Source organism: Betta splendens, chromosome 19 (genome assembly GCF_900634795.4).
Source record: "Betta splendens chromosome 19, fBetSpl5.4, whole genome shotgun sequence".
In the NCBI taxonomy this organism is placed as follows: Eukaryota; Metazoa; Chordata; class Actinopteri; order Anabantiformes; family Osphronemidae; genus Betta; species Betta splendens.
This window is the reverse complement of record NC_040898.2, coordinates 4,678,543-4,702,656: the sequence shown is the minus strand read 5'-3', so window position 1 is coordinate 4,702,656 and position 24,114 is coordinate 4,678,543. Positions and strand designations below refer to the sequence as shown.

The 24,114-nt window shown below is 44.4% G+C and overlaps 4 protein-coding genes across 6 annotated transcripts; 3 read left to right on the top strand and 1 right to left on the bottom strand.

Moving 5' to 3' along the window:
* Nucleotides 1–237: 237 nt before the first annotated feature.
* phf5a (PHD finger protein 5A) lies at nt 238–1,630 on the bottom strand. The gene is made up of 4 exons (XM_029135059.3): nt 1,496–1,630; nt 1,141–1,164; nt 517–683; nt 238–428 (listed from the first exon to the last, which is right to left on the bottom strand). Exons 1-4 carry the CDS (start codon nt 1,545–1,547, stop codon nt 339–341), a joined length of 333 nt encoding a protein of 110 aa, XP_028990892.1. The 5' UTR covers nt 1,548–1,630; the 3' UTR covers nt 238–338.
* Nucleotides 1,631–1,796: 166 nt separating this feature from the next.
* aco2 (aconitase 2, mitochondrial) lies at nt 1,797–8,038 on the top strand. The gene is made up of 17 exons (XM_029134982.2): nt 1,797–1,933; nt 2,562–2,704; nt 3,151–3,409; nt 3,523–3,615; nt 3,696–3,854; nt 3,969–4,119; nt 4,222–4,326; nt 4,433–4,524; nt 4,675–4,780; nt 4,887–5,044; nt 5,129–5,202; nt 5,298–5,409; nt 5,525–5,803; nt 5,890–6,081; nt 6,166–6,298; nt 6,439–6,560; nt 6,642–8,038. Exons 1-17 carry the CDS (start codon nt 1,898–1,900, stop codon nt 6,774–6,776), a joined length of 2,349 nt encoding a protein of 782 aa, XP_028990815.1. The 5' UTR covers nt 1,797–1,897; the 3' UTR covers nt 6,777–8,038.
* An 876-nt stretch (nt 8,039–8,914) lies between these two features.
* csdc2a (cold shock domain containing C2, RNA binding a) lies at nt 8,915–14,876 on the top strand. The gene is made up of 4 exons (XM_029135053.3): nt 8,915–9,098; nt 11,139–11,424; nt 11,511–11,633; nt 12,007–14,876. The coding sequence occupies exons 2-4, from the start codon at nt 11,237–11,239 to the stop codon at nt 12,167–12,169; spliced, it is 474 nt and encodes a 157-aa protein (XP_028990886.1). The 5' UTR covers nt 8,915–9,098; nt 11,139–11,236; the 3' UTR covers nt 12,170–14,876.
* A 1,977-nt stretch (nt 14,877–16,853) lies between these two features.
* gucy2cb (guanylate cyclase 2Cb) lies at nt 16,854–24,080 on the top strand. Of its 3 annotated transcripts, none has more exons than XM_029134955.3 (27): nt 16,854–17,146; nt 17,875–17,987; nt 18,074–18,141; nt 18,228–18,443; nt 18,625–18,743; nt 18,837–18,939; nt 19,033–19,147; nt 19,327–19,456; nt 19,605–19,687; nt 19,787–19,895; nt 19,994–20,075; nt 20,168–20,270; nt 20,340–20,399; nt 20,490–20,561; nt 20,669–20,773; nt 20,846–20,932; nt 21,135–21,267; nt 21,356–21,493; nt 21,622–21,698; nt 21,766–21,857; nt 21,950–22,108; nt 22,182–22,374; nt 22,440–22,614; nt 22,703–22,801; nt 22,932–23,026; nt 23,102–23,178; nt 23,254–24,080. In XM_029134955.3, exons 1-27 carry the CDS (start codon nt 16,945–16,947, stop codon nt 23,459–23,461), a joined length of 3,213 nt encoding a protein of 1,070 aa, XP_028990788.1. In that variant the 5' UTR covers nt 16,854–16,944; the 3' UTR covers nt 23,462–24,080. The 3 variants fall into 3 exon arrangements, with proteins under 3 accessions (XP_028990788.1, XP_055360421.1, XP_055360422.1); XM_055504446.1 differs by having other exon boundaries at nt 19,033–19,198; XM_055504447.1 differs by lacking the exons at nt 16,854–17,146; nt 18,074–18,141 and having other exon boundaries at nt 17,882–17,987; nt 19,033–19,198.
* The last annotated feature ends 34 nt before the right edge of the window (nt 24,081–24,114 follow it).

The following is a 24,114-nucleotide window of genomic DNA, read 5'->3' as shown; positions in this document are numbered from 1 at the left end:
GTTTGCTTCCATTAAAGCCCACAATAAAAAATAAAATAAGCTGATAATGTTTGAGAACATCTGCGATACCAATTAAAGGAGCATCTGGCTCAGAGGTAAATAATTTTGCTTTAAAAGATTGCATGATAAATTGGCACATTTACCCTTTAACGGTATTTCTGGTTTATTAGAAGATGCGTGAAGTGTGTGAGCAGGTTTTCAAAATAGTTTTAAATCACTCTCAGATTTAAATAGAGATATTGAAAAAAAACAAGGTTTATTGACAAGTCAAAAATTGCTTCTTGTGATTTTAAAGACAATTTGGAAAATCAGTAAAACAAAAGTGGGATGTTGCATCTTCACCTCTTCTTAAAGCCATACTTCTTCCTTTCATAAAACAGATCAGTTTTAGAGCTGCCCAAGTTCACAATCTTTGGACATCCATCTCGCTGCAAAGAGACACAAGATGGTATTTAGGATCATAAGGAGTTCAAACCTGTAGCCTGGGTATATCCTATAATGTCTGATGGTACTTACATCTTTTTCCTGGATTGTGCACTCTTTACAGTAGTAGGCATCTGACACTCCTGGTCCTCCACAGATGACACAGCGTCCCTGATAGGAACCATAGTTGCACTCATCACAGATACGCACCAGCGTGCAAGGTCTTACATAGGAATCACAGATGACACACTTTCCATCACCTGGGAGGAGACAGAAGACAGAAGAGAGAAATTAAGAAGGTAGGAATAAAAACACATTTAACCAACAGATGTTTGTAGGTTCAATCCCATCCTACCCCAGTGTCTACCTGTGCAACAAATGTGTCTGTTTGGCATTTATTAATGTAGAGCAGCCACAAATATGGACCAATTATTATGTAGTTTTAGACATTCCATTGAAAGGAATTTCTCAATTTTGAATAAATAAAATTATATTATACATCACATTAAACACTCTTTACTTAAATAATTGCAACTTCCACAGATAACTTGTGAATGACATGCTGACAAAGTTAAAATGTGACAAATTTAAGTTGTATTGTGAATTGAGGTTGTTTTATTATGTGAATTAAAATTAATTTAAAATAGACTTGAAAAATACTTTAATTGTACGTTTCGTAGAAGAAAGCACAGATTACTCGCAAATGGTAATACTTACATTTTTCGCACAGTCTTCCTATAGCTGTGAAAGAAAAACAAAGCAGTTAGCAAGTAGTTAGTCCATGATTTCAATACATTTTATTTGAATACGGTGAAGTAATGAGGGTTTTCCTTTTTCCACTACAGTACAATCACTTGCTATAATAATAAAATCAGTAATCCACGACATAACCCTACATTTGTAATGTTAGTCGTCTATAGGCTAGCACCATGGCTAATATACCTTCAATGAAATCCACGCTGAAATCGTTAGCATAGCAATTAAAATGACTTCGGGCAGCAATACTGTTCACAAGTCGCAGCAAAAATAACTGTATAAGACAACACATAGAATAAAACATAATGAAACATACCAACGCCAGCTTGTTTTCTGCAGAAGATCAAATCTGGATGATGCTTAGCCATTTTTGCTAACGTATAGAATGCGCTCCTGCTTTAGTTGAACTTTGATCTTTGAACCCTGAACTGGAAACTTTGTACGAGGACTTACGATACTGCCACCTATCGTCTCCAAGCTAAAGACACATGAACAGTTCAAAACAGACGTCTGCCAGAAAAAGGGGTAGCGGGTGTCACTTTTTCTATATTCATTTGGAGTTGCGATACTGATAATTACATTTTTTTGAATGATTTAATGATTTAAAAAATAAATTTAAGATACCATACATTTTATTGCTCTTGAAGGACCTGCCTGACCGTGGCATACAAAAACGTGACGTCACAACGTGACCGACACATCTTTGTCAGTGAACAAAATGGCAACCTACTGTCTCACTGTCGCTCGGCTTCAGGTAAGAGACTAAATGCGCTGTCGTAAGGGTAGCGCTTATCTTATATAACATTTAGATGATATAAAAGTGATAAAGTGTGATTGGAGCATAAACAGAGCCTGGGCGCAATCCCTGTGGTCAGGTGTGCTATAGACCGGTCACTGGTCATCGGACCGCAATGAACGGATTCACCGGCAAACAACTAGTCAACACTGGTTTAACGGAACACGCTTGAACCGTCCGATTACATGAAGTTACTAGCGACATGTTCAGCACACGAATGGACACGACGAGGTTACACCTATGAAGGGGGTTTGGTGTTAAATTAGCAAGGTGAACCACAAGGTTAGAGCTCCCAGCAGCCACGCAGGCGAGAAGCACGAACAAACGGAGCAATTAGCGCTGGACTATTGGAACTGTGTCCCAATAGTGCTGTTTAGATCTTAACTTGAAGAGAACCGATATGATATGATTCAGTGACCCAGGGTTGTATATGCACCATATGTCCTTTAAGGGGTCAGCAGGTGTTTAAACAGCTGTTTTTTTCCTTCTGTCTGTCTGTCTGTCTGGGCACTGAGGAGCCTTTACTGTTCTTTTGCATTGTAAGTATGATTTTGTGTTTCTAACTGTCGTGATGTTGCGTCCTCAGCTGGCCCTGGGCCACGGTGCCCGGCGCCTCCATGTATCAGCCGCTTACAGGGCTAAGGCTAAAATCTCCATGAGCCGCTTTGAACCCACATCTTTTGTCAACTACGAGAAACTCCAGTCCAACGTTGACGTAGTGCGAAAAAGGTCAGTGGCCCACGACTGTTTACACCGATTTGTGTCACTATTTTCTCCCTTATCTGTGTGACTGTTTGAACTGTTGCGCTTACTACACGTTTTCATTGTGACCTTTGGCCCAGTGAAGCATCTAAAATTGTTGTTGCCTGGTTACGTGGTACGGGTCAATGGCTTCCAGTTTTTTTAGCGTGACTGGCGTCATCTTGTTATAATAAAACAATGTAATGATAATAAAGAGATTATGGGTGAAACAGTGACATGTAGGTTCACTAAAGTGTAAAATAACAAACATGGGAAAGGTTTTAATAGAGGAAAGAAATATGTAATTTGGATAAAACAATCCTCTGATAACACAGTTTTTCTTTTTTCTATTTCTTTTATTGTATTGATTCCCTGATGGATGGCGTGTACTCTTATTACCTTTTTTGAATGTTTTTTTGTACTTTTTCCTCCAGACTCAATCGGCCACTCACTTTGTCAGAGAAGATTGTTTACGGCCACCTCGATGACCCCCATAACCAGGATATCGATCGTGGTCGCACCTACCTGCGGCTGCGTCCTGACCGCGTCGCCATGCAGGACGCTACAGCCCAGATGGCAATGCTCCAGTTCATTAGCAGTGGCTTGCCAAGGGTGGCCGTGCCCTCCACCATCCACTGTGACCACCTGATTGAGGCACAGATTGGAGGAGCACAGGATCTGGCCAGGGCAAAGGTGAGGAGTCATGTCTGTTTACTCTTCCTATTTGTATTGATTGTTGACTGTTCTTGTTAAAATTGCTACATACAGTACATTTATCCAAGTTAACTTCACGGTTCTCTTTCCAGGATATCAACCAAGAGGTCTACAACTTCTTGTCTAGTGCTGGAGCTAAATATGGAGTTGGTTTCTGGAAACCAGGCTCTGGCATCATCCATCAGGTATTATTTATTAAAGGCTGAATCCCTTTTTACCCTTAAACAAATTTCAGCATGCTAATTTAAGTTTCACATTCGAACAGATCATCCTAGAGAACTATGCATACCCAGGAGTGATGCTAATTGGTACAGATTCCCACACACCTAATGGTGGAGGACTTGGTGCCATCTGCATTGGAGTTGGCGGGGCTGATGCTGTAGATGTCATGGCAGGAATCCCATGGGAGCTCAAATGTCCCAAGGTTAGCAGAATAAAGTCCTTCATTTGTTTTTCTGCCTCCATGAAAGTAACCGTTGTTTTTGTTTTCATCTGAGTTTTCTAACCGCAGTTTGCTTCTTCTGTCTTTAACTCCAAGGTGATCGGTGTGAGGCTGACAGGCAGTCTGTCTGGTTGGACATCCCCAAAGGATGTGATCTTGAAGGTGGCTGGTATCCTGACTGTGAAAGGAGGAACTGGAGCCATTGTAGAGTACCATGGACCAGGAGTTGATTCAATTTCTTGCACTGGTCAGTAGATGGGTTTATTTTAGATTTGTGCGTGTGTATATAGAAACAATGTGTGTGTATATAGAAACAACAAAGAACAACCCACTAGTCTTTGTTTTGCAGGTATGGCCACTATTTGTAACATGGGAGCAGAGATTGGCGCCACAACCTCTGTGTTTCCCTATAACCACCGTATGAGGACCTACCTGGAGAAGACTGGACGTGGACGTATGTTCAGAACTCATGATTAACTCCCAATCAACAGTGGAGAAAGTAAGGTTAAAGTAATAAGTAAAGAATTAGTCACTTATTATATTCTCCACACTGTTCTCAGAGATTGCTGCCCTGGCTGATGAATACTCAGATCTGTTGGTACCAGATGCAGGCTGCGAGTACGACCAGCTTATCGAGCTCAATCTGGATGAGGTTTGTCCTACTTGTCTTTATATAGGACAATGTTTTGATTAACTACTCATCTATTTTGAAGCAAATTGTGCTGTGAAATCCTGTTGAAATGCAACATAAATTCATCTATAATAAAGATATTTATGTTTATTTGTTTCGTTTCCTCCTCAGCTGAAGCCCCATATCAACGGACCATTCACACCCGACCTGGCTCATCCAGTGTCCAAAGTTGGTGCCACTGCTGAAAAAAATGGCTGGCCTCTGGATGTTAAAGTTGGTAAGAATGGATAAAGGTTGGCTCTAATATAATGTTTATCTTTACTCCTTTAGTTTGGATCAATCACTTGCACTTTGATGCTACTTTGATTTGTTTACCTTTTTAGGCCTCATTGGCAGCTGCACCAACTCCAGCTATGAGGATATGGGCAGAGCTGCTTCCTTGGCCAAACAAGCTTTGGCTAAAGGCCTGAAGTGCAAAGCTCAGTTCACAATCACCCCTGGCTCTGAGCAAATTCGCGCCACCATTGAGAGAGACGGATATGTGAGTGTCCGCACGGCTCAGTCCTGGTTATGTAACTCTTGAGCACAGTGAAACAAACTGAGAAGGGTTTGTATCTTCTTGTAGTCGAAGGTCTTCAGTGATGTTGGAGGGGTTGTTCTGGCAAATGCTTGTGGACCTTGCATTGGACAGTGGGACAGGTTGGTGAAACAAATAACTTAGTAGTGAAACAATCTGAGCTTTATTAAATTGGGAGCTTTGTTTATTTTATACGTTTATTATGTGTCTGTTTTAGGCGGGATGTGAAAAAAGGAGAGAAGAACACAATCGTCACCTCCTTTAACAGAAACTTCACTGCCAGGAACGATGCCAATCCTGCAACACATGCCTTTGTTACCTCTCCGGAGGTAAAACTAATTCACAGTACTAGATCTCTACCATTTGTACACTAAGTGTAACAAAGCCAAAAATCCCACGCTTACATCTAAAGTCATGTGTTTTCCATCTGCTCCTCTTCCTCAGATTGTTACAGCCCTTGCCATCGCTGGCACATTGAACTTTAACCCAGAGACCGACTACCTAACTGCTCCTAATGGTGAAAAGTTTAAGCTAGAGCCCCCCAATGGAGATGAACTCCCTGCCAGGGGCTTTGACCCAGGCCAGGACACGTACCAGCACCCCCCCGCTGATGGCACCAGCCTTAAGGTAGACGTTAACCCTCAGAGCAACCGGCTGCAGCTGCTGGAACCCTTCGACAAATGGAGCGGAAATGATCTGGAGGACATGCAGGTCCTCATCAAGGTAAGACCACAGACGCGACACCAGCCTGCCGAGGCGTTACACATGCAGTACGTCTGAATGAGCCTGGAAGTGTTTTGCCTACGCAGGTGAAAGGGAAATGCACAACAGACCACATAAGTGCTGCAGGGCCTTGGCTTAAGTTCCGCGGTCACCTGGACAATATCTCCAACAACATGCTGATCGGCGCGGTCAACTATGAGAACGATGCCGTCAACAAGATCAAAAACCACCTGACAGGAGAGTACGGAGGAGTCCCTGATGTTGCCCGTGACTACAAGGTGGGGAACTCGAGGCGGGAGACTTAAGGTCCACAGATTCTGAATCAAAACGTACCTTTCCCACATTCTTTGCATCTTGTGTAGGCCAAGGGTTTGTCATGGGTTGTGGTCGGAGATGACAACTATGGTGAGGGCTCCAGCAGAGAGCACGCAGCGCTGGAACCCAGGCATCTGGGGGGAAGGGCCATCATTGTTAAGAGCTTTGCCAGAATTCATGGTAAATTCAATATAAACATAACTTGTTGATTCTGTACAGTGTTTATTTTGCTTGGCACCTAAAATGTTCCACCACAGCAGTTACTTATTTTACACCAGTCAGCCTCAGATTTTACAAACAAGTTTCTCTTGTGTGTAAAGAAACAAACCTGAAGAAGCAGGGTCTGCTCCCACTGACCTTTAGCAATCCATTGGACTACGACAAGATCCGCCCCGACGACAAGATTTCCATTAAAGGACTGAAAACATTTGCTCCAGGAAAGGTAAGAGCGCAACTCAGAATTCTTCAACAACTGTTAATTCAAAATGTCCCTAATTTAAAACCAATTTCTCTCGCTCCTTAGGCTCTGACAGCAGTTGTGAAGCACAGTGATGGCACCGAGGAGACCCTGGAGCTCAACCACAGCTTCAACGAGACACAGATCGAATGGTTCCAGGCAGGTTCCGCTCTCAACAGGATGAAGGCTCTTCAGCATTGAGGAGGAGTATTGTCAGGGAAAGGAGAAGGTTTGAGAGGATTGTAAGGAGGAAGGAGGATGAGGACTCGTCATCTACATTAGCATAACGCTTGGAAGTGCCAGGCTAGTGTTGATGATGGAACATACTGACTGATCTGTGGTCAGATATTTCAAACCTTTCATTTCTTATTACATAGCTTGTTCTTGAAGGTAATATCAGTTTCCAGTTTAATCAGTCAGAGATTAGAGCAAAGGGAGAACACACCCAGCCAGGGATGTAACATGCTACGAGCTGCTAGTGTTTGAGCAACTGTATAAACAGATCAGTAGTGGAGTCCCCACACGTTGGAGCTCAGCCAGCTGACGGACGAGGTCACCGTCACTGGCGTTGGTGGGATTTAACCTCTTCCTGTGTTACAGTATGTAATGCAGTAATCCTGTGGAGTCATAACAAAACACTCCGTCATTAGTTCATACAGTGAAATGCTAGTTAGCTCGCCGGCTCGTATAATGGCCCAAAGGACGTCCTGGAGATTCCACATGCCACAAAATCCAGATGCTGCTTCTCAGGAGCAGCTGAAGGACGTTATGGAACGTCCTGTACATGAGGTGGGAAGCAGGTGGAGTGACCGTAAGTTTGAGCTCCACTAACTTAACCAGGCACAAACGGTGGGATTCAGTTGATCAACGTACAGTTTGTGAGTTTAGTTGTTAACACGGTTCATATTGTCAGTGTTACAAAGAGGTACAGTACAATGATCACTGAGTACATTTAGTCATTTACAAAGGGACTTGTATACTTGTATGACTCCACTTCTTCCCCAGTTTCATTCTTAACCATCAGTGTTTTATTACTTTGTTCCTCTTTTTTGGCGCCACAAGGTAAACTTCCATATGACGCATTTTCAGACCCCTTCTCTTCGAGTTTTCATTAATTTACTACAACAGGAGCAGAATTGAAGTGGGAAACTGAAGGATCAGCAGACTCCCTTTCCTTGGTGGGAAACTGATGTTACACTCTGAATGACCTTCGCTTTCTCTTGTAATGTGGCTACTCATCAGCAACCTCACATTGCAGGCGATTTCTTTCTGCTTATTTATCTTAGTCCCTCCAAACCAAATGCAACCACGACTGACTCACTCCCTTCTCCTAATTCAATGTATGTAAAGCAGTTGAATCTGTGTACATTTACGTGTATGTATCCATATCTCCAGATATATTTTCTGTGTAACAGAAAGGCCAATGGTTTGTAAAATAAAAATTCACAGATCTCGTCCATGTCCGTTGGCTCCAGTGGCTTCTTACTAACTCCAAAATCTTAGATCTTCATCTCCAAGAAAAAGAAAAGCTGACATGACTGTGGACTGTTACACATGTACAGAATCAATGCATCACAGAGGCCAAACATAGGATGGACCCCCGTCGTTAAAACGCACTGAGCTACTCTGTATTTTTGACCTTGCCCTATAGTAGAGAGGAGATGGTGTGTAACAGCAGTTAAGACTGGAAGTGACAATTACTACACACATGTCTTTCAATGTTATTGACTTGACTGGTTTGAAACCTTGGATTTCCCCCCTTTTTAAATTCTATCTCCAACTTTAATGTGGTCACCAACCCTGATTCTAACAAATCTGTGTACACGCATGTCGGCACTTTAGAACCATTCAAATCAATGCTCTCCTGATGATGATTGGATTAAAAAGGCTCCAAATGACACGACTCTGATAAATTCATTCTGATAGAATAGTTATCATCTGATAACTATAAAAGCACATATAAACTCAATGTGTGTAATTTTTAAATTGTTATTTAAAATTTGTTGTGGGCATTTTTTCCACAACAGTTCTTCAGTAGAACAACGAGGCAGCTCTGTTTGGATCCAAGAGTGGAACTGAACTTTTGTGACAGATGATTCATGTGTCTTAGATTTCTAATAAGCAAATAAATCATTTTGGGATGTGAGGAGTCAACCAAAAAAATAATCAGTTTGCCTAATTAAGCGTATACGGCAACGAATCCGAAGACAACGACCCAGCGAGTCCGGTTAAAGTGCTGAGTAACGTCTCTGTCCACGACCAGAACAAAGAACCAGTGTGCTGTGCTGTGGCCTGTGTTGTCGGGAGCCCCTCACCCCCCCTCACCCCCCGCCCCATCCCCGTTTGCCACTTCTTCATCCCGCCTGCCTGCGTGCGTGCGTGCGTGCGCGCGCCGCATCCACGCCAACATCCGCCGACTCCCCCACCGTGTGTCCCCGCACGGCGTCCACGGCATTTAAGCACACAATAAGCCGACATCAGCCCGGAACGCGCGTCGGAGGAACAGCTGATCGGCGCCTCGCGGTAAGTGATCGTCTCCATCCATCGCCTCATGGGCGATTTGTGGCGGCGCTTCACGCGTCCGAGCCGTTTATTACTATTTATTTACTCTACGAAACGAAACACTGCGTCGAAAAAACTGTGAAAATGTCCAGATTCGCTCCATTTTCTTGAATGTGCGGCGGCGTTTAGCGGCCAGACGCGTTTCTGAGCATCCTTGTCTCAACCTGCCACACAACGGGAACGTTCTGGAAAACAAGGCGCCCGAAGGGCTTTTATTTTGCGGTGAATTATTCAGGCTTTGTCCGCCTCGCGTCCAAAACCCATTCTGAGCGCAGGACACAACGTTTGTCTGCGGAAAGGCTGATTTAAAGTTTAAGGACAGGCCGAACGGCCGTTTGTGTGTCTGCCATAGAGTTGACGTGTGTCCCATGCTGATGCCACGGTGCTGCGTTCACGGGGGAGCTCCTGGCCTTTTGTCTGGCTCCCCAAAGCTCCTCCAGCTCTCTGACACTTCACTTCAGCCTCTTCTTCACACATACAGTCTCACACACGACTGATTAAGTGTCTGTCAGTGGAGGACGGGCTGAGACAGTCCAGTGGTTTCATTATTTAGACTATTTATTTATGCCTTGTCATCAATCAGGGTATCACTGCTCCTGTTTGTGGCAGCATGACGACAGATGTCCATCAACGCCACATGAAACCTCAGTAAACAGCTCTCTACAGTGCGATGTTAGATATTTTTATCTATATCCTCTCTCCATGTTCAACATAAACAGACTTCAACTCATAAGTCGTAATTGTGGTCCAATAAAGATTTCAAAAGATTAGCATCATTTTATCCACACAACACATGTATGTAAATATGATTTTAAACACACTGACATCACCTAAGTTTAATCGTGGATGTAGTTTTGCAGAAGTGTTCACTGTAGTGGTCTGCTACTCATTTTAACTGGATCGCTCAGTCCCGTTGAACAGAACCAACTCCAACTATATTTAGCCCGACGACAGTGGCGGCATCGCGTGACACGCGGTGGATGGAGACCCTGCATTCATCAGCGTGTGATGCATTCAGGCTCACAGGGAGGCGACTGCTAATAACCAGTCCACCCACATGTGTGAGGCTAAATAGGAACGATGCCCCGGGGTTAGTTGTATTTGTGTCATAATGGTGATGCACACAGCACGGCTTCCAGCTCCAAATGGATAATTGGGTCTATGCTGCGGCGCGGTGGCAGAGGACCGAGCGGCGTTTGAACGGGGAGCGCTCCCGCGGAGAACGTAATGCTGGATGTTGCTGCGTGATGAGCCGAGCCGAGGCCTCCTGGGGCCACGGTTGCTTTGTGCATCGTCTTATGGAGACACTTTCACATCATGCAGCACTTTGAAATGCAATTACTTTCCCTTTTCGGTTTAATCATAGCAGCTTTTAGCTGTTATTGTCCTGGATGAAGGAATTCGCTTTAAACACGTTCACGTTTCAAGGTTGTTTATTCTTGATTAAACGTGTTACTCCTTAATAGTGACAGAACAAATTACAGTATAGTGCATGTTTCTTATTGTATTAATCGGAGGTAGCTCTGAATATGATCCGGATTTATAAAAATCCAAAAGATCCAGTTGTAAAATCTTCGGACCTGAGCTTTGTTTTTATTGTTTTTTTATTTCAGAGGCACCTTCATAATAATGAACCCTGGTTTTCTCATTTGATCGGAGTGATCCAGTTTTTCTTTTAGTTCGTGATTCAGTGCTTTCTGTTTTACTGGTAGATGAAGTCAGTTTGGGTCCATGTTTCCGAATCTTATTTGTGATTATGTTTATTGCAATGCTGACTCTGGAGTTTATTAAGTGTTTTCTCCTTGTGTAAACAATTCCTGAATCCTTGAAACGTTGTGATTCATTCATTATACTTGGGCCTAATATTTCAGGCACTGTTTAATAATGGACCCCACTTCAGCAACTAATAGGTCAAAGCATCATTTAACATGAAATGCGTCTGCTGCTCTCAGATTTTACAGCTTTAATACGGCAGCTGATGATTCTGTGTCTTTCTTGCAGGGTGTCCTCGCCTCCGTCCCACTCTCTTGTCATGCAGGAGGTGTAGCCCTCCTTCCTCGTCAAAGCAAAAAAAAAAGGAAAATCCAAGCTGCAGCAAGATGTCAGACCCCGACGCGTCCTCGCCGACAGACCCCCCGCTGCCGCTCACCTCCCCCCGCACCCCCCTGCAGCTCTCCTTCCCCTTCCTGAGGGAGGGGAGCCGGGTGTGGGAGCGGGAGCGGAAGCCGCCGCAGCCCGGGGAGCTGCCGAGCCCGCTGCCCACCAAACGCACCCGCACGTACTCAGCGTGAGTGCCGTCAGCGCGCAGCTGCGTCGACTGTACTTTTCAAAGCGCTCGCGCTGACGACTGTGTCCCTCCCGTCTCCTCTGCAGGACAGTCCGAGCCAGATCGGGTCCGGTCTTTAAAGGGGTGTGTAAAAACTTCTCCAGGTCTCAGGGACATGGATTCATACGCCCCACTCACGGAGGAGACGACATATTCGTTCACATCTCTGAGTGAGTCCCTCAGTGTGTGAAGTGTTTACAGTATGTTTGTTATACATGTTGCACTAATCCTTTACATTAAGATAAGTCACTCTGTGTAGATGATGCTACTCAGCTTGTAAACATGATTATTTCCCGTATTTAATTATTTAATGATGTTAATTCTTAAAATATAACCCTTAGGAATGTTATCAGGGTAGTTATGAGTATTAATATTCATGAAAGAATTTATTTAATGTGTTGTTGTGTGTTTTAATAGTCTGGGGCTTTACTAAGGCAATAGAGTTGTATTGTGGAAAGTTTTCTTTGGAGCTTAGTTTTTCTATTCCACTATTCCACGTTTTGTGAAGCCTCAAATTCACGGATGTGCCTGTGTCTCGGACAGCATCGAGGGGGAGTACGTGCCTATGGAAGGGGACGAGGTCACATACAAAGTGTGCCCCATCCCGCCCAAGAACCAGAAGATCCAGGCTGTGGATGTGGTGATCACCCACCTGAACCCGGGCTCCAAACACGAGACCTGGTCAGGTCAGATCATCAGCTCCTAGACCGGCGCCCCGCTCAGCTGGGAACTGGGGAAATTTGGGATTAATTTAGGTTTTTATGTTATCAGGGTTTGAGGTTTGGGACCAGGTCTAAGAAACAGGGATCCAAGCTTGGAGCTTGTTAGTGGTTGGCTGGAAAAAAAAGGCTGGAGTTTGGAAATGAAGCTTTGAATGTATCTGATAGAATGTTTTATTTTGAAGGTTTTGGTTTGACCATTTGAGCTGTATGTTTTAGTTTAAGCTAGATTTTAAAAGCCAGAGTGTTTAGTCGGGAAATCCATTGTTATTAGCAAGGTGACAGCTTTGATAAGCCTGGATGTTGAAGAAACAGATGGTTTAGAGGCCGAGACTTGATGAACCCATGTGTTTATACTGGAACAGACTGAAAAGATCATTCTTACAGCAAATTAAATATAATACAGACTAGCAGCATCTAGTTAGCACACCAGTAAACTATACTGCTTGTTGTTTATGCTAATAATAATTATCATCAAGCGACAATATAGTGGAATGAAAAATCAAGGAAGGAGAAAACCAGTTAATCAATATATGGCAACATTTGACTACATTAACTCCTTAAAGTAATTTCAGAATCCACCGTCCATGGACAAACCAATAATCTGGTCAGTTGAACTAAACTATAATTTTAAAGCAGCTTGTCATGTATTGTATCTGGTTTAACCGCAGGGTCATCAGCACTCAGATCGGTGGATGTTATTTAGCTGTAGCATGTTTTTGAACGAATTACAGAAGATAAACAGATGTAATTGATATTAACTGTGTTATAGATATTGTGAAATCCTCTCATCTTCCACAGTGGATGTAACTCAAAACTATTTAAATGGCGTAATCCACTGGTGCTGTTAAAGGCCAGCGGGTTGGATGGGCGCATCCAGTAACGTGAATTGATTTCAAAGATTCAGAAAATGTAGCCTTGCACTAATGTTTTTGGTTCTTTGTCTTCGGCACAAGCTGAGGCCTTGGATCCGTAAAGCTGTCCTTTCTGGCTCTTAGGATGTTTCTAATCCATAGACTTCATAATGTTCCGTGTGTTTGAAATTAAAGGCGTAATAATCTCCGGCAGCTTGAAACGGACACTGGCGCAGTTCATATTTCCGTCTGCTCTCACTGCCTCAACAGAAATAGCCATGTGACGTCTGGAGCTTTACACATGAACACGGCGGCCAGCTGTTCAACCACATGTGTCCGCGTTTACAGCAGCAGGCGATCGGTTCCAACGGCAGTGGAACACAACCTCCAAACGCGCTTCTCTGTTGATCACAGCAGACTCGACATGACTCGTCTCACTGCCTCAAGAAAACGAGTGTACTTACAGTTGCAGCCGAGTTTAAGATAAATTTAATTAAGTCTCGATGCCTTTTAGCCTCAGGAGCTCTGATAAGCTGCAAACATCAGGAATCTCTTTCCTGTTTAGTGTTGTAGCACTGCTGTATTTTGTCTCCTTGCAGGTGTAGGTCTCCGGTATTATTGTAGCCAGGTGTTACAGTGGGACGGTCAGGATTTAGGCCAGAGGTGCTGGGCAGAGGATGGAGTGAAGATCTATAGATGTATTTGAGCGCTGATGCTTTGAAATGTAAGTGGTAGGAAAGGATTGAGGCCTGTCAAGTAATCTTATTAAAAATAAATAAGTTTACAAAATTAGATCTAAGCTTATTTGTTTTCTTAAGATTTTGATATAGACTGATATCACTCTCATAGCTGTACAGTCGAAATTAGGGTAAAGACAGTAGCCAAGTAGCTTAGCTTATCTTAGCTTAGCTTAGCATAGCTTAGTTTATCTTATCTTAGGATAAAGACTAGACACCGTGGAAACAGCCATGTGTTATTTGTTTACGTGCACAAAAACCAAACACGGATCATTTAGCCGGCTCCCCACTGTAGCATCGTTAGCCGCTAGCTGCTCGTTAGCGCCGCGGCTTCGCATTTAACCTAGAATGAGAGTGGTATCATTCTTCCCCCTTAACGCCTGGGAAGTAACTTTAACGGTTCCTTCAAAGCACTGATGAGATAATCTTAATTCATGTTTTATATGTTTAATGACAGGAGAGATGATCCCCTCGTGAAACCGTCTGTTTAGAATAGTAGTTCACTGTAGAAATTAGAATGAGGAGGATTTTATGATGGCAATTTATGTCACAGCAAATGACTGGAGGCCAAAAAAACTGCAACAAAAGCTTCCTGATGTGTGTTTTAAAAGACTTATTTATTGACGTATTTATTTTAATTTGTAACTATGGAAACATCAGGTCTTTGTGAGAATCTAAGTCTGTTTGAATACACTGCACATCTCACTCTGATGATCCTACCCAGCGAACATCCCTTTGCTACTGTCACGTTGCTGCCAAGCGAAAAAAAGAAATGAGACACATTTGTAATTTCCCCATAATCCTTGTCTAACCTTTCAGTACGTTATCTTTGCTGTTTGTCCTCTTTTCTACGTTGAATGTGTTGGTTCTTCATCATGCAGTAACGCAGCCGGAGCCTTCAGAGAAGTGCCGACAGGTCTCCTATGCATCTTTTGATTTCTTCCGTAGCAAGTGGGATTTAGCATCACTAACACAATGGTTCGGTTTATTTACTGCGACAGAAACAAATTTGACTGTGTTTCCAAGCACTTTTATTTTTTGTCAAATCACTGTGATACTGTCATTAAAATAAAGTTTGAATAAAACTTACTACTGGATTCACAGCCCTGTGTGGTACTGAGCTTATTGTTTCCAATCTCGTGCCTTCAGTCTCTGTTTGTCGTGACTTGTGTCAGTATAAAGTTGCTATTGTGAAGGCCCTTTATTTTAGACTTGACCTCAGTGTCGCAGACACTGTGTGTGATCTAAGGTATGTTCATATGAGTTTGAGTTGAACCTGTTTTACCTTCTGTCTCATTAAAGCCCAACTAGCAGAGACCAGAATCAGGCCAGCAGGCAGTTTACGGGCAGTGAAGTATTATCTACTAATACTCATGTATGTGTATAATCTTAATTTGTAAAATAGCTATAATTCAGATGTACATCAATATTTCTTTTCTAAATATTTTATTATTTTCATATTTCAGGATTGTTACTTATGGTAAAATGACGCCTACTTCTTATTTTTTGTTTTTCTACTCAGACCACAAGGAGTCACTGCTGTGACATCACTTTTCTTGCTCCACATGAGGGATAAACAGTGTAGTCTTTAAAAGATTCACACAAGTCTGAGTGTGGTCACGTTTATTACATTTCAGATTATTCTTTATTACTAATAGTATGTGAGATTCAGATTGCTTTGAGATCCTTTCGAAATTGAGCCACTTTGATTTGGAATTGTAATTCAGTTTTCATGCTTTAGTACAACACTAAGTATGAAATACGTGAAGTGGAAGTTTTAATGTAACTAGAAAGTAAAACAATAGTACAACAACACAGATGGAAGGAATGTGAGACTGAGCAGTTTCAGGTCCAAATGAATCAATAAAACACAATGATAGCACAAATTGAGAAATTTAAATACAATAAGAGTCATTGAGGTGTTTGGACTTTGACCAGATTCATACAGTGTGCTTGTTTAGTTTCCACACAATTCTATGAGCGAATATTCTTGGGTCAATATAATAAACATGAAACGTGCAGCCACAGAGGAGCCAGAATGAAAGAGAAGAGTTCTACCCATTATTTATAACTGAGGGCCTAATCTACAAAAATCGATTTAATTTTGAAGTAAAAACTTCTTTGTTAATAAAAATTATTAACAAAATGTACATGTTACCATGAATGACTGGTAACGAAAGGATAAAAACCTTTGAGCACATTAAATCACAAGCAGACTGCTATAAAAATCAACCATCCACTCAGGACAGTTCCAGTGAATCGTGGGTAATATTTGTGTTGAGCTGAATGACATGGGAATTTGATAATGTTGACACACGCACACACGGACATGTGTTATAGGGTTTGTGACACAGATAATAGAGTCACAGACATGTTGTTGGCTCTGCAGCACAAAAACCTTATCTGTGATGACTTTTATGGCCCAACTAACCTTTGCTCTTCTGGGATCACTTTAGATATTGTGTCCTCCTATTTCTGAGACATATAGACACTAGTTTCACCATAATCACAGTATTGTATGTTTTCTGTCACATTTGACCTAAAGTAGACATTTGCTATTATTACTAATATCACTCTGACAATTTTTAATTAAAAGAAACAATTGTTTGATTGTTTTAATTACCTGTGTGGTTCTTCATTATTTAATGGTACACGAGTAAGTGAGAGAACTAACATTTTAACCGACCCAACATAAACTCACTAAATTAACATCAAGTACAGGATTTCTATGTAGCTTAAAAAGAGTAGAGGAAGCTGTGCAGCTGTTTGCATGTAACATGTTGAAGTACTGCAGCCTTTCCTTTGAAATGTAATCTCATCCACACAACAATACAAGTGTGCGTTTGCTCTCATCACAGCGCTGGCAGCAGTAGTTGAACATTAAACCGATTCCCAGACATTGTCTTTTACAAACCGACCCATCCTGGAAGTTCCGAATGGTTAATGCCACATTCCTCTTTTAATCTCTGCCCCGTGTCTTCGCTGACCTTGGCACAGCAACAGTTTACGTTATATGACCTGCTTCCGCGTCTTTACAGGTTGTATATTAACAACTTGGTGTAAGGGGAACAGGTGAGCAGCCACTCAGAGGGGACACAGGAAGAGACGAGACTTCATCCGACCATAGATTCTCTCTAACGCCTCAACTACAGACACACTGCAGCGTTAAACATGGGCCAGAGCGGCTGCTGGTTGGAGTTTTGCATCCTGGGAATAATTGCTGCTTCATTTCCAAGCATCGCATCAAGTCAGGATGAGATTACAATCAACGTGATCCTGCTGCAGGATGAAGAATCTCCGTGGAGCCTGAATTTCGTAGAGGGACAAATACTGAAGGCTATAGAGGTGGATTCAGCCATAAATGCTGCACAGGGTAAAAAGAAAGACGTCTGCATGTGCTGTGTAGAGCGTACAACACAGTAGTTACTGTAGCTTCTACTGCGCGAATTGAAGCTGCTATTGATTACTGACAAATCTCTCAAAAAACACAGTTTAGATTATTGTTATGCATAATTATAATTGATGAACACTGCATTTATTTAAAAGTTATATTTGTTCTCCATTGTCTGAATGGATGGAGATTTCTGTCTGTTTACACTTCCCAACCAAAGCATAGGATGACAGACAACATACGTGTCAACACAACACTTATCAGTTATGATTTATAATTAATAAAACACTGTTTTCTCAGGGTAATAAATGAATGGATGTGGGGTTCCCATTACCACTAAATATGTAATGATAAATAGCGCTGCAATAAATCCTCTCAAACTGACTCTAATGAGATTCTTGGAACAGTTTCAACTCTATGATGCAGTTGAATTGGACTCAAAATGTTCGAACAAAAACAATTTAACCTTTAAAAATATTTCATTAGACAGGTCTCAAACAGGCAAATTTGCATTTCATTTTGGACTGTAAAAAAGAACCAACTATTAGGATGAAGATTAACTTGTTGGTCTGTGATCACAGAGCTGCTAATATTTTAGGATTAAGACTCCAGTTTGTTTCTTATTACCGTCAACAAATGTTAAAATAGTTATGTGTGTTTCCTTCCTTTCTTATAATCAAATGCTTTACTTTTCTCCTAACACAAACCAGGCGTGAGGTTTAACCTTACGGCCAAATTCGGGGGGTTCAACACAACTCTGTACCAACATAAAGGCTGCCCGAGCAGCGCGTGCGAGGGCGTGGATGAGCTCAAAAACCTGATGGTGAGTATCTACGGTTTCACGTCATGATGTTGTCGCCTGCAAACAACAGCAAACCTACACGTTTAGCGTCGTAACTGTAATCTCAGGAGTCGAAGGAGCTGGGGTATGCTGTGCTCGGGCCCACCTGCACATACGCCGCTTTCCAAATGGTTGAGTAAGTGGTAGATGCTGTATGTTACAGGATGCGACGCAGGCCTCTGTGGCTGCGTGACCCCCCCTCTTTGCTTCTCTGCCCGTCAGTGCGGAGCAAGGCCTGAAGCTGGCGACCCCCATCCTCTCCGCGGGGGGCTTCGGCCTCTCCTGCGACTACACGCTCAACCTGCAGCGGCTCCTGCCTCCAGCTCGCAAGATCTCAGACTTCTTCATCCACTTCTGGAGAGACAGCAACAGGTTCAAGCCCAGTTGGAAGACGGCGTATATTTACAAGAAAACGACCAACACTGAGGATTGTTTTTGGTGAGAAGTTACATTATTAGATCATGTGGCCAGTTTTGTGCACCTGGATCCGTCTGTTCTCCTACTTTTACCATAACAGCGCCACCTTCTGGGCAGATGTAAGAACTATTGACAAAGCCCTAATTGATAAATATCAATTAGGATAATATCTGGGCATATCTGTAACCTCTGTTTTTAAAAGGTACATAAATGCTCTGGAAGTTGGCATGTTCGCTGAGAGTATTAAGAAAAAGAGCCTGCGCAAACCTGAGGAGTTAAGAAACGTTCTCACGTCGCACAAAAACAATCGCACGAGCAACCGTGAGTCAACACGCGCACGCGCCATTTTTCTATCGGAGCTGGATGATTTTCCGTTTGCATCCGGGTAAATGTTGTGCTTTCTACATTGGACAGTGTTCATCATATGCGGGTCACCGGAGGACGTGCTGGAGATGAAGAATGGCACCGCGGAGACAGACAGCAGCGACGTTCTCTTCGTCCTCATTGACCTTTACAAGTCAGCGCTCGCCGTTCGTTTCCGACACAGCATCTTTAGGAAAAGTTCAAAAGGCGGGTCGTAACCTGGGCCTCGACCTCGTTCTCCACACAGCGATAAATATTACGCCAACGCGACGTCGCTGCCGTTCATGCGGAACGTGCTGGTGGTGACGATGCCCAACAGCAGAACGTACAACGTCAGCGCGGACCTAACGGACGCGCACGCGGTGAGAACCGGGGCCGTCGCCTCAACGCCTTCATGGATCCAGTTCTTTGAAGTCTGTTCTATTGCTTTTTTTCCAGCTCACACTTAAAATAAACCAATACTTAAAGCAGAAGTTGAGTGTGACCGGTTTACATTTAGAACCGCTTCCCGGTCGTTCCACCGCATCCGTCTCGCCCACAGATGAACGACTACGTGGCTGCGTATCACGACGCGGTGCTGCTGGTCGGTCGAGTGATGAGGGACATCCGCTGGGACATCGAGCGCACGGAGTTCGTCAACGTCAACTACTTCAGGAACATTGTTTTCAGTGGTGAGGGCGAGGAAGACACGCATTCTTTTCAGCTTTTTCTTCGAAATAAAACGTGCATTTGTGTAAATAGAGTTTTTCACCAACAGAAATAAAAGCATTATCAAAGTCAAAATAAGCACTTGTGTCTAATTCTTATGATTCTACTCAGGAGCTGCTGGAGAATACAGACTGGACCAGAATGGAGACAGAGATGTGAATCTGTCCATCATTTACACCACCACGGACAACACGGTGCCTAGTTCCTGATTCACTATTCAGCGGCTCATGTGTCGTGTTTAACGTTTGCCTCATGCTTTAACGTGTGAAATTCTCCTCTGACTTAATGCTCAGTACGAGATCCTATTCACATTCGACACCCAGTACAACGTAACCACAGTGACGGACGACAACCCGTCCTTCATCTGGGGAAAAAGGCTTCCAAACTCCATACCGGCCCAAGGTATGACACACACACACACACACACACACACACACACACACACACACACACACACACACACACACACACACACACACAGAGTAATATCTTGTTGCCAGGTCTGGCGGTGCAGGACATCATCGTCACTGTGTTGGGGGTCACGGTGGTGGTGGTGGCCATCATCGCCTTCATCTTCTACAGGTGAGTGGGGGTCTCCGTTTGACTGGTGAGCTGTGATCAACTCCACTCCACGTCTTCACAGGAGGTTTGTTCATGCTTTGATCCGTTTGTAGACAGAACAGGAAAGGCCGTATGCTGAGGAAGCGCTGGTCCCACATAACCTCTGACCACATCACGCTGCTGGAAAACAACGAGCTCAACGTCTTCTGTCTTCAGGTCAGTTTTCTGTCACATGAAGGCGAAATGTGTCCTACAGCCTTATTATTGTCAATCTGCCTCCCTCAGATTGAAGACAAGAGTAAGAGCATGAGCGTCAAGATCCGCCGTGCCCTCTACGATAAGAAGGTGGGTGGTCACGATGCTCGGGCCCGGCTTTAAACACATCAGTGTGTTTGTGCATGAAGACGTGGGTTTAATGGCTGTCGGTGCTTTCAGATCGTGATTCTAAAGGAGCTGAAAAACTCAGATGGAAACTTCAATGAGAGGCAGAGGATGGAACTTAATGCGGTAACACACACACACACACACACACACACACACACACACACACACACACACACACACACACACACACACACCCTTACAGTTATTTTGTTTCTTTTTTTTTTCTACAGCTTCTGCACATCGATTACAACAACCTCACAAAGTTCTACGGCACCGTGAAGTTCGATCAGGGCATGTTTGGCGTGTTCGAGTACGGAGAGCGGGGCTCACTCAGGGTACGACGTCTCGCACACGTTCAGCTTCCGAGGTCTTGGCTCTTCACCAGACTCTTCTTCTTCTTCTTCCAGTATGTGCTGAACGACAAGATTTCGTACCCAGAGGAGACGTTCATGGACTGGGAGTTCAAGATCTCGGTCATGTATGACATCGCCAAGGTCAGATCAACATGGTATTTGCAATAGTAATATAGCTTTGGGGCATTATATAAAATAAAATATTATGAATGACCGGAGAACAGCTACCTTTTTGATCTGATTCAACCATATTTATCATATCGCCTGGTTCTGAAGTGTCTTTCTAAAAAAGGATGTCGCCCAATTCAGCATCTATTTAGCAGAAAACTGTATTTCTGCACAGGGCATGTCCTACCTCCACTCCAGTGACATCCAGGTGCACGGTCGCCTCAAGTCCACGAACTGCGTGGTGGATAATCGCATGTTGGTGAAGATCACAGACTTCGGCTGCAACACCTTCCTGAGCCCCGACCGAGGTGGAGCTGCAGACGCCGCCGGCCGCTTCTGCCCACGTTGCCGCACGCTTCCAGCTTCGTTTCACCCCCCGCTCTGTCCTCCTCCCAGACCTGTGGACCGCTCCGGAGCACCTGAGGACGCAGGGCACCTCCCAGAAGGGAGACGTCTACAGCTTCGCCATCATCGCGCAGGAGATTGTTCTTCGGAAGTGCACCTTCTACACCGAGAGCTGCTGGGACCAAGCAGGTGGAGAGCACATCCACAACGTCCATGCAAAGCCAGCCGCCTACACTCTGGGATCATAAAGGGGTCATATGAAAATAACGTGTGGGTGGAAGCCGGTTTCAATTGGGAATTCGCTTGTTTTCCAACAGAAAAGCTGTCCAGAGTGGTCAAGTCCTACTTCAGACCTGATCTCAACTTTGAGACAGCTTTGGAAAAAGAAGCAGAAGTAAGTTAGCATCTCATCCAGTTCTGCCTTATGCATTTTTTCATCTAATTGTTTCCTTTTTGTGTAGGTTTACATGTTAATAAAAAGCTGCTGGGATGAGGATCTGGAAAAAAGACCTGACTTTAAGAAAATAGAAAACCTTCTGGGGAAAATCATCAGGTAATGAGTGCATCCCCACAATCTCAATGATGTTTGTTTAAATATACCCGACCTCGTCTTCCTCCGCTCCTCTCCTTTATCCTGTTCTCCAGTAAAATTCATAACCAGGAGAAAGAGAGCTACATGGACAACATGATCAGGCGCCTGCAGATGTACTCCAGGAACCTGGAGCACCTGGTGGAGGAGCGGACGGCGCTTTACAAGGCTGAGCGGGACCGAGCGGACCGCCTCAACTTCATGCTGCTCCCTGGGTCCGTTGGGTCGCAACACGAACGCCGCGAAGTCAGAGTTCGGGGGGGTTCATCCTGTCCCGTCTCTGTGCAGCCCCGTTGTGAAAAGCCTGAAGGAGACCGGCGTGGTGGAGCCGGAGCTGTACGAGGAGGTGACCATATACTTCAGCGACATCGTGGGCTTCACCACCCTGTGCCAGTACAGCACTCCCATGGAGGTGGTGGACATGCTCAACGACGTCTACGGGGGATTCGACAGCATCGTGGACCACCACGACGTCTACAAGGTACCGGCGATGAGGCGCCCGGCGGATCGTTAGGCGCGTGACGTCGTCTCGCCCTCTGACCCCAGGTGGAGACCATCGGTGACGCCTACATGGTGGCCTCAGGGCTTCCCGAGCGCAACGGCAACCGGCACGCGGTGGACGTCTGCCGCATGGCGCTGGACATCCTGGCCTTCATGTGCAGCTTCCAGCTGCGACACCTGCCCGGCATCCCCCTGTGGATACGCATCGGCATTCACTCAGGTACGCGGCACAAGCCTGCAGCCGTCACAGAAATAGTGCAGCTGGTAATACTGTGTGTGTGTGCGTGTGCGTGTGTGTGTGTGTCCAGGTCCCTGTGCGGCCGGCGTCGTGGGCATGAAGATGCCCAGATATTGCTTATTTGGGGACACCGTCAACATAGCGTCCAGAATGGAGTCGACAGGACACCGTGAGCAGAGGAACACGTCCATGCGCACACGCACACACACACACACACACACGCACGCACACACACACTTACACAGACACCCTCTGCCAATCATCCTATTACACCTTGTCCTGCCCTGCTCGTCTTCCAGCCCTGCGGATCCACGTCAGCCAGCCGACAATAGAAATCCTCCAGAGGACAAACTGCAGGTTTGAGTATGAGATGAGAGGAGAAACGAATCTGAAGGTAAAAGGAACAGTTTTTAAATGATTACAGACAGTAATCCAGCTAAACCTAACTATGTGTGATGTGTGGGTTTAGAATAAAGGCATAGACACCACGTACTGGTTGACAGGTGAAACCGGTGAGGACTACAACCTCCCAGTTCCACCCACAACGTAAGCAAACATATTACATTAAATACGTAACCTCACTTACACTTGCAAACGGACCTCTTTCGGCGTCTTTCCCAGAGAGAACTTTCACCGGCTCCAGCAGGACCTCGCCAACATGATCCTGACGTGTCTGGAGCGGCGCTCTCGGGGATCTGTTCGGAGGAGGAAGCCGGCCCCTTGTGAGAGGGGGGAGACTGACGGTGACCAGGGATCGGAGTCTGAGAGCGAGCATCTGGAGTACCTGCATCTGGCCAGTGTGGACAACACACTCAGTACCCTTCTGTAGCACAGACCCTGGATCAGAGCAGGGCGATTGTAGTCAGAAGAGAGGCAGAAAGGGCTCAAACTCCCAATAACAAAGTAAAGCAGAGACGTGATCCACTTGTTATACACAGGTTCATTTCACTCACTCATTATCAGGGTCCCTCACACTCACGTTGACAGTTCAGGCTCTACAATTAACCTAAATGCTTCTAAATGGAAACCGGACTAAACCCACAGGGACACAAGGACAACATGTAAACGCACGCACACACAAAAACAATTCAATTCAGCAACTAAAAACTCTCTCCAGTAACTGAACACAGGCAGGACGGTCGGACCAGTAACTGAATAATGGTGACACGTGTAGACGAGAACAGAGAGGAAGAGTAAAAGACCCAAAGTCAGACCCATAATAGAGAAGCTCAGTGTTTGAAGGAAATGCTCCAGCATCTAAGTCTATGTCAGAGGGACCTGAAACATCTTAAACTACAAGCTCTATCACAAAGGAAGGTTTTAAGCCTGATCTTAGAGGAAAGATGGTATCTGCTTCTAGAACCTGAGCAGGAAGCTGGTTCCACAGTAGAGGAGCTTGGCAGCTAAAGGCTCTGCCTCCCGTTCTATGTTTACGATCCCGCTACACAGTAGTGCCACTCACCAACATAACCCAGTGAAAAT

Bases quoted from the DNA above. Each gene is read 5' to 3' on its own strand.
- aco2 (XM_029134982.2), top strand. From the start codon at position 1,898: ATGGCAACCTACTGTCTCACTGTCGCTCGGCTTCAG. The intron at 5,203-5,297 runs GTTGGTGAAACA...TGTCTGTTTTAG, and splicing joins TGCATTGGACAGTGGGACAG to GCGGGATGTGAAAAAAGGAG. The intron at 6,082-6,165 runs GTGGGGAACTCG...CATCTTGTGTAG, and splicing joins ATGTTGCCCGTGACTACAAG to GCCAAGGGTTTGTCATGGGT.
- gucy2cb (XM_055504446.1), top strand. From the start codon at position 16,945: ATGGGCCAGAGCGGCTGCTGGTTGGAGTTTTGCATCCTGGGAATAATT. The intron at 18,744-18,836 runs GTGAGTCAACAC...TACATTGGACAG, and splicing joins AAACAATCGCACGAGCAACC to TGTTCATCATATGCGGGTCA. The intron at 21,858-21,949 runs GTAATGAGTGCA...CCTGTTCTCCAG, and splicing joins CTTCTGGGGAAAATCATCAG to TAAAATTCATAACCAGGAGA.
- csdc2a (XM_029135053.3), top strand. From the start codon at position 11,237: ATGTCAGACCCCGACGCGTCCTCGCCGACAGACCCCCCGCTGCCGCTC. The intron at 11,425-11,510 runs GTGAGTGCCGTC...TCTCCTCTGCAG, and splicing joins CGCACCCGCACGTACTCAGC to GACAGTCCGAGCCAGATCGG. The intron at 11,634-12,006 runs GTGAGTCCCTCA...TGTCTCGGACAG, and splicing joins ATATTCGTTCACATCTCTGA to CATCGAGGGGGAGTACGTGC.
- phf5a (XM_029135059.3), bottom strand. From the start codon at position 1,547: ATGGCTAAGCATCATCCAGATTTGATCTTCTGCAGAAAACAAGCTGGC. The intron at 1,165-1,495 runs GTATGTTTCATT...TTTCTTTCACAG, and splicing joins CAGAAAACAAGCTGGCGTTG to CTATAGGAAGACTGTGCGAA. The intron at 429-516 runs GTAAGTACCATC...GTCTCTTTGCAG, and splicing joins GCACAATCCAGGAAAAAGAT to CGAGATGGATGTCCAAAGAT.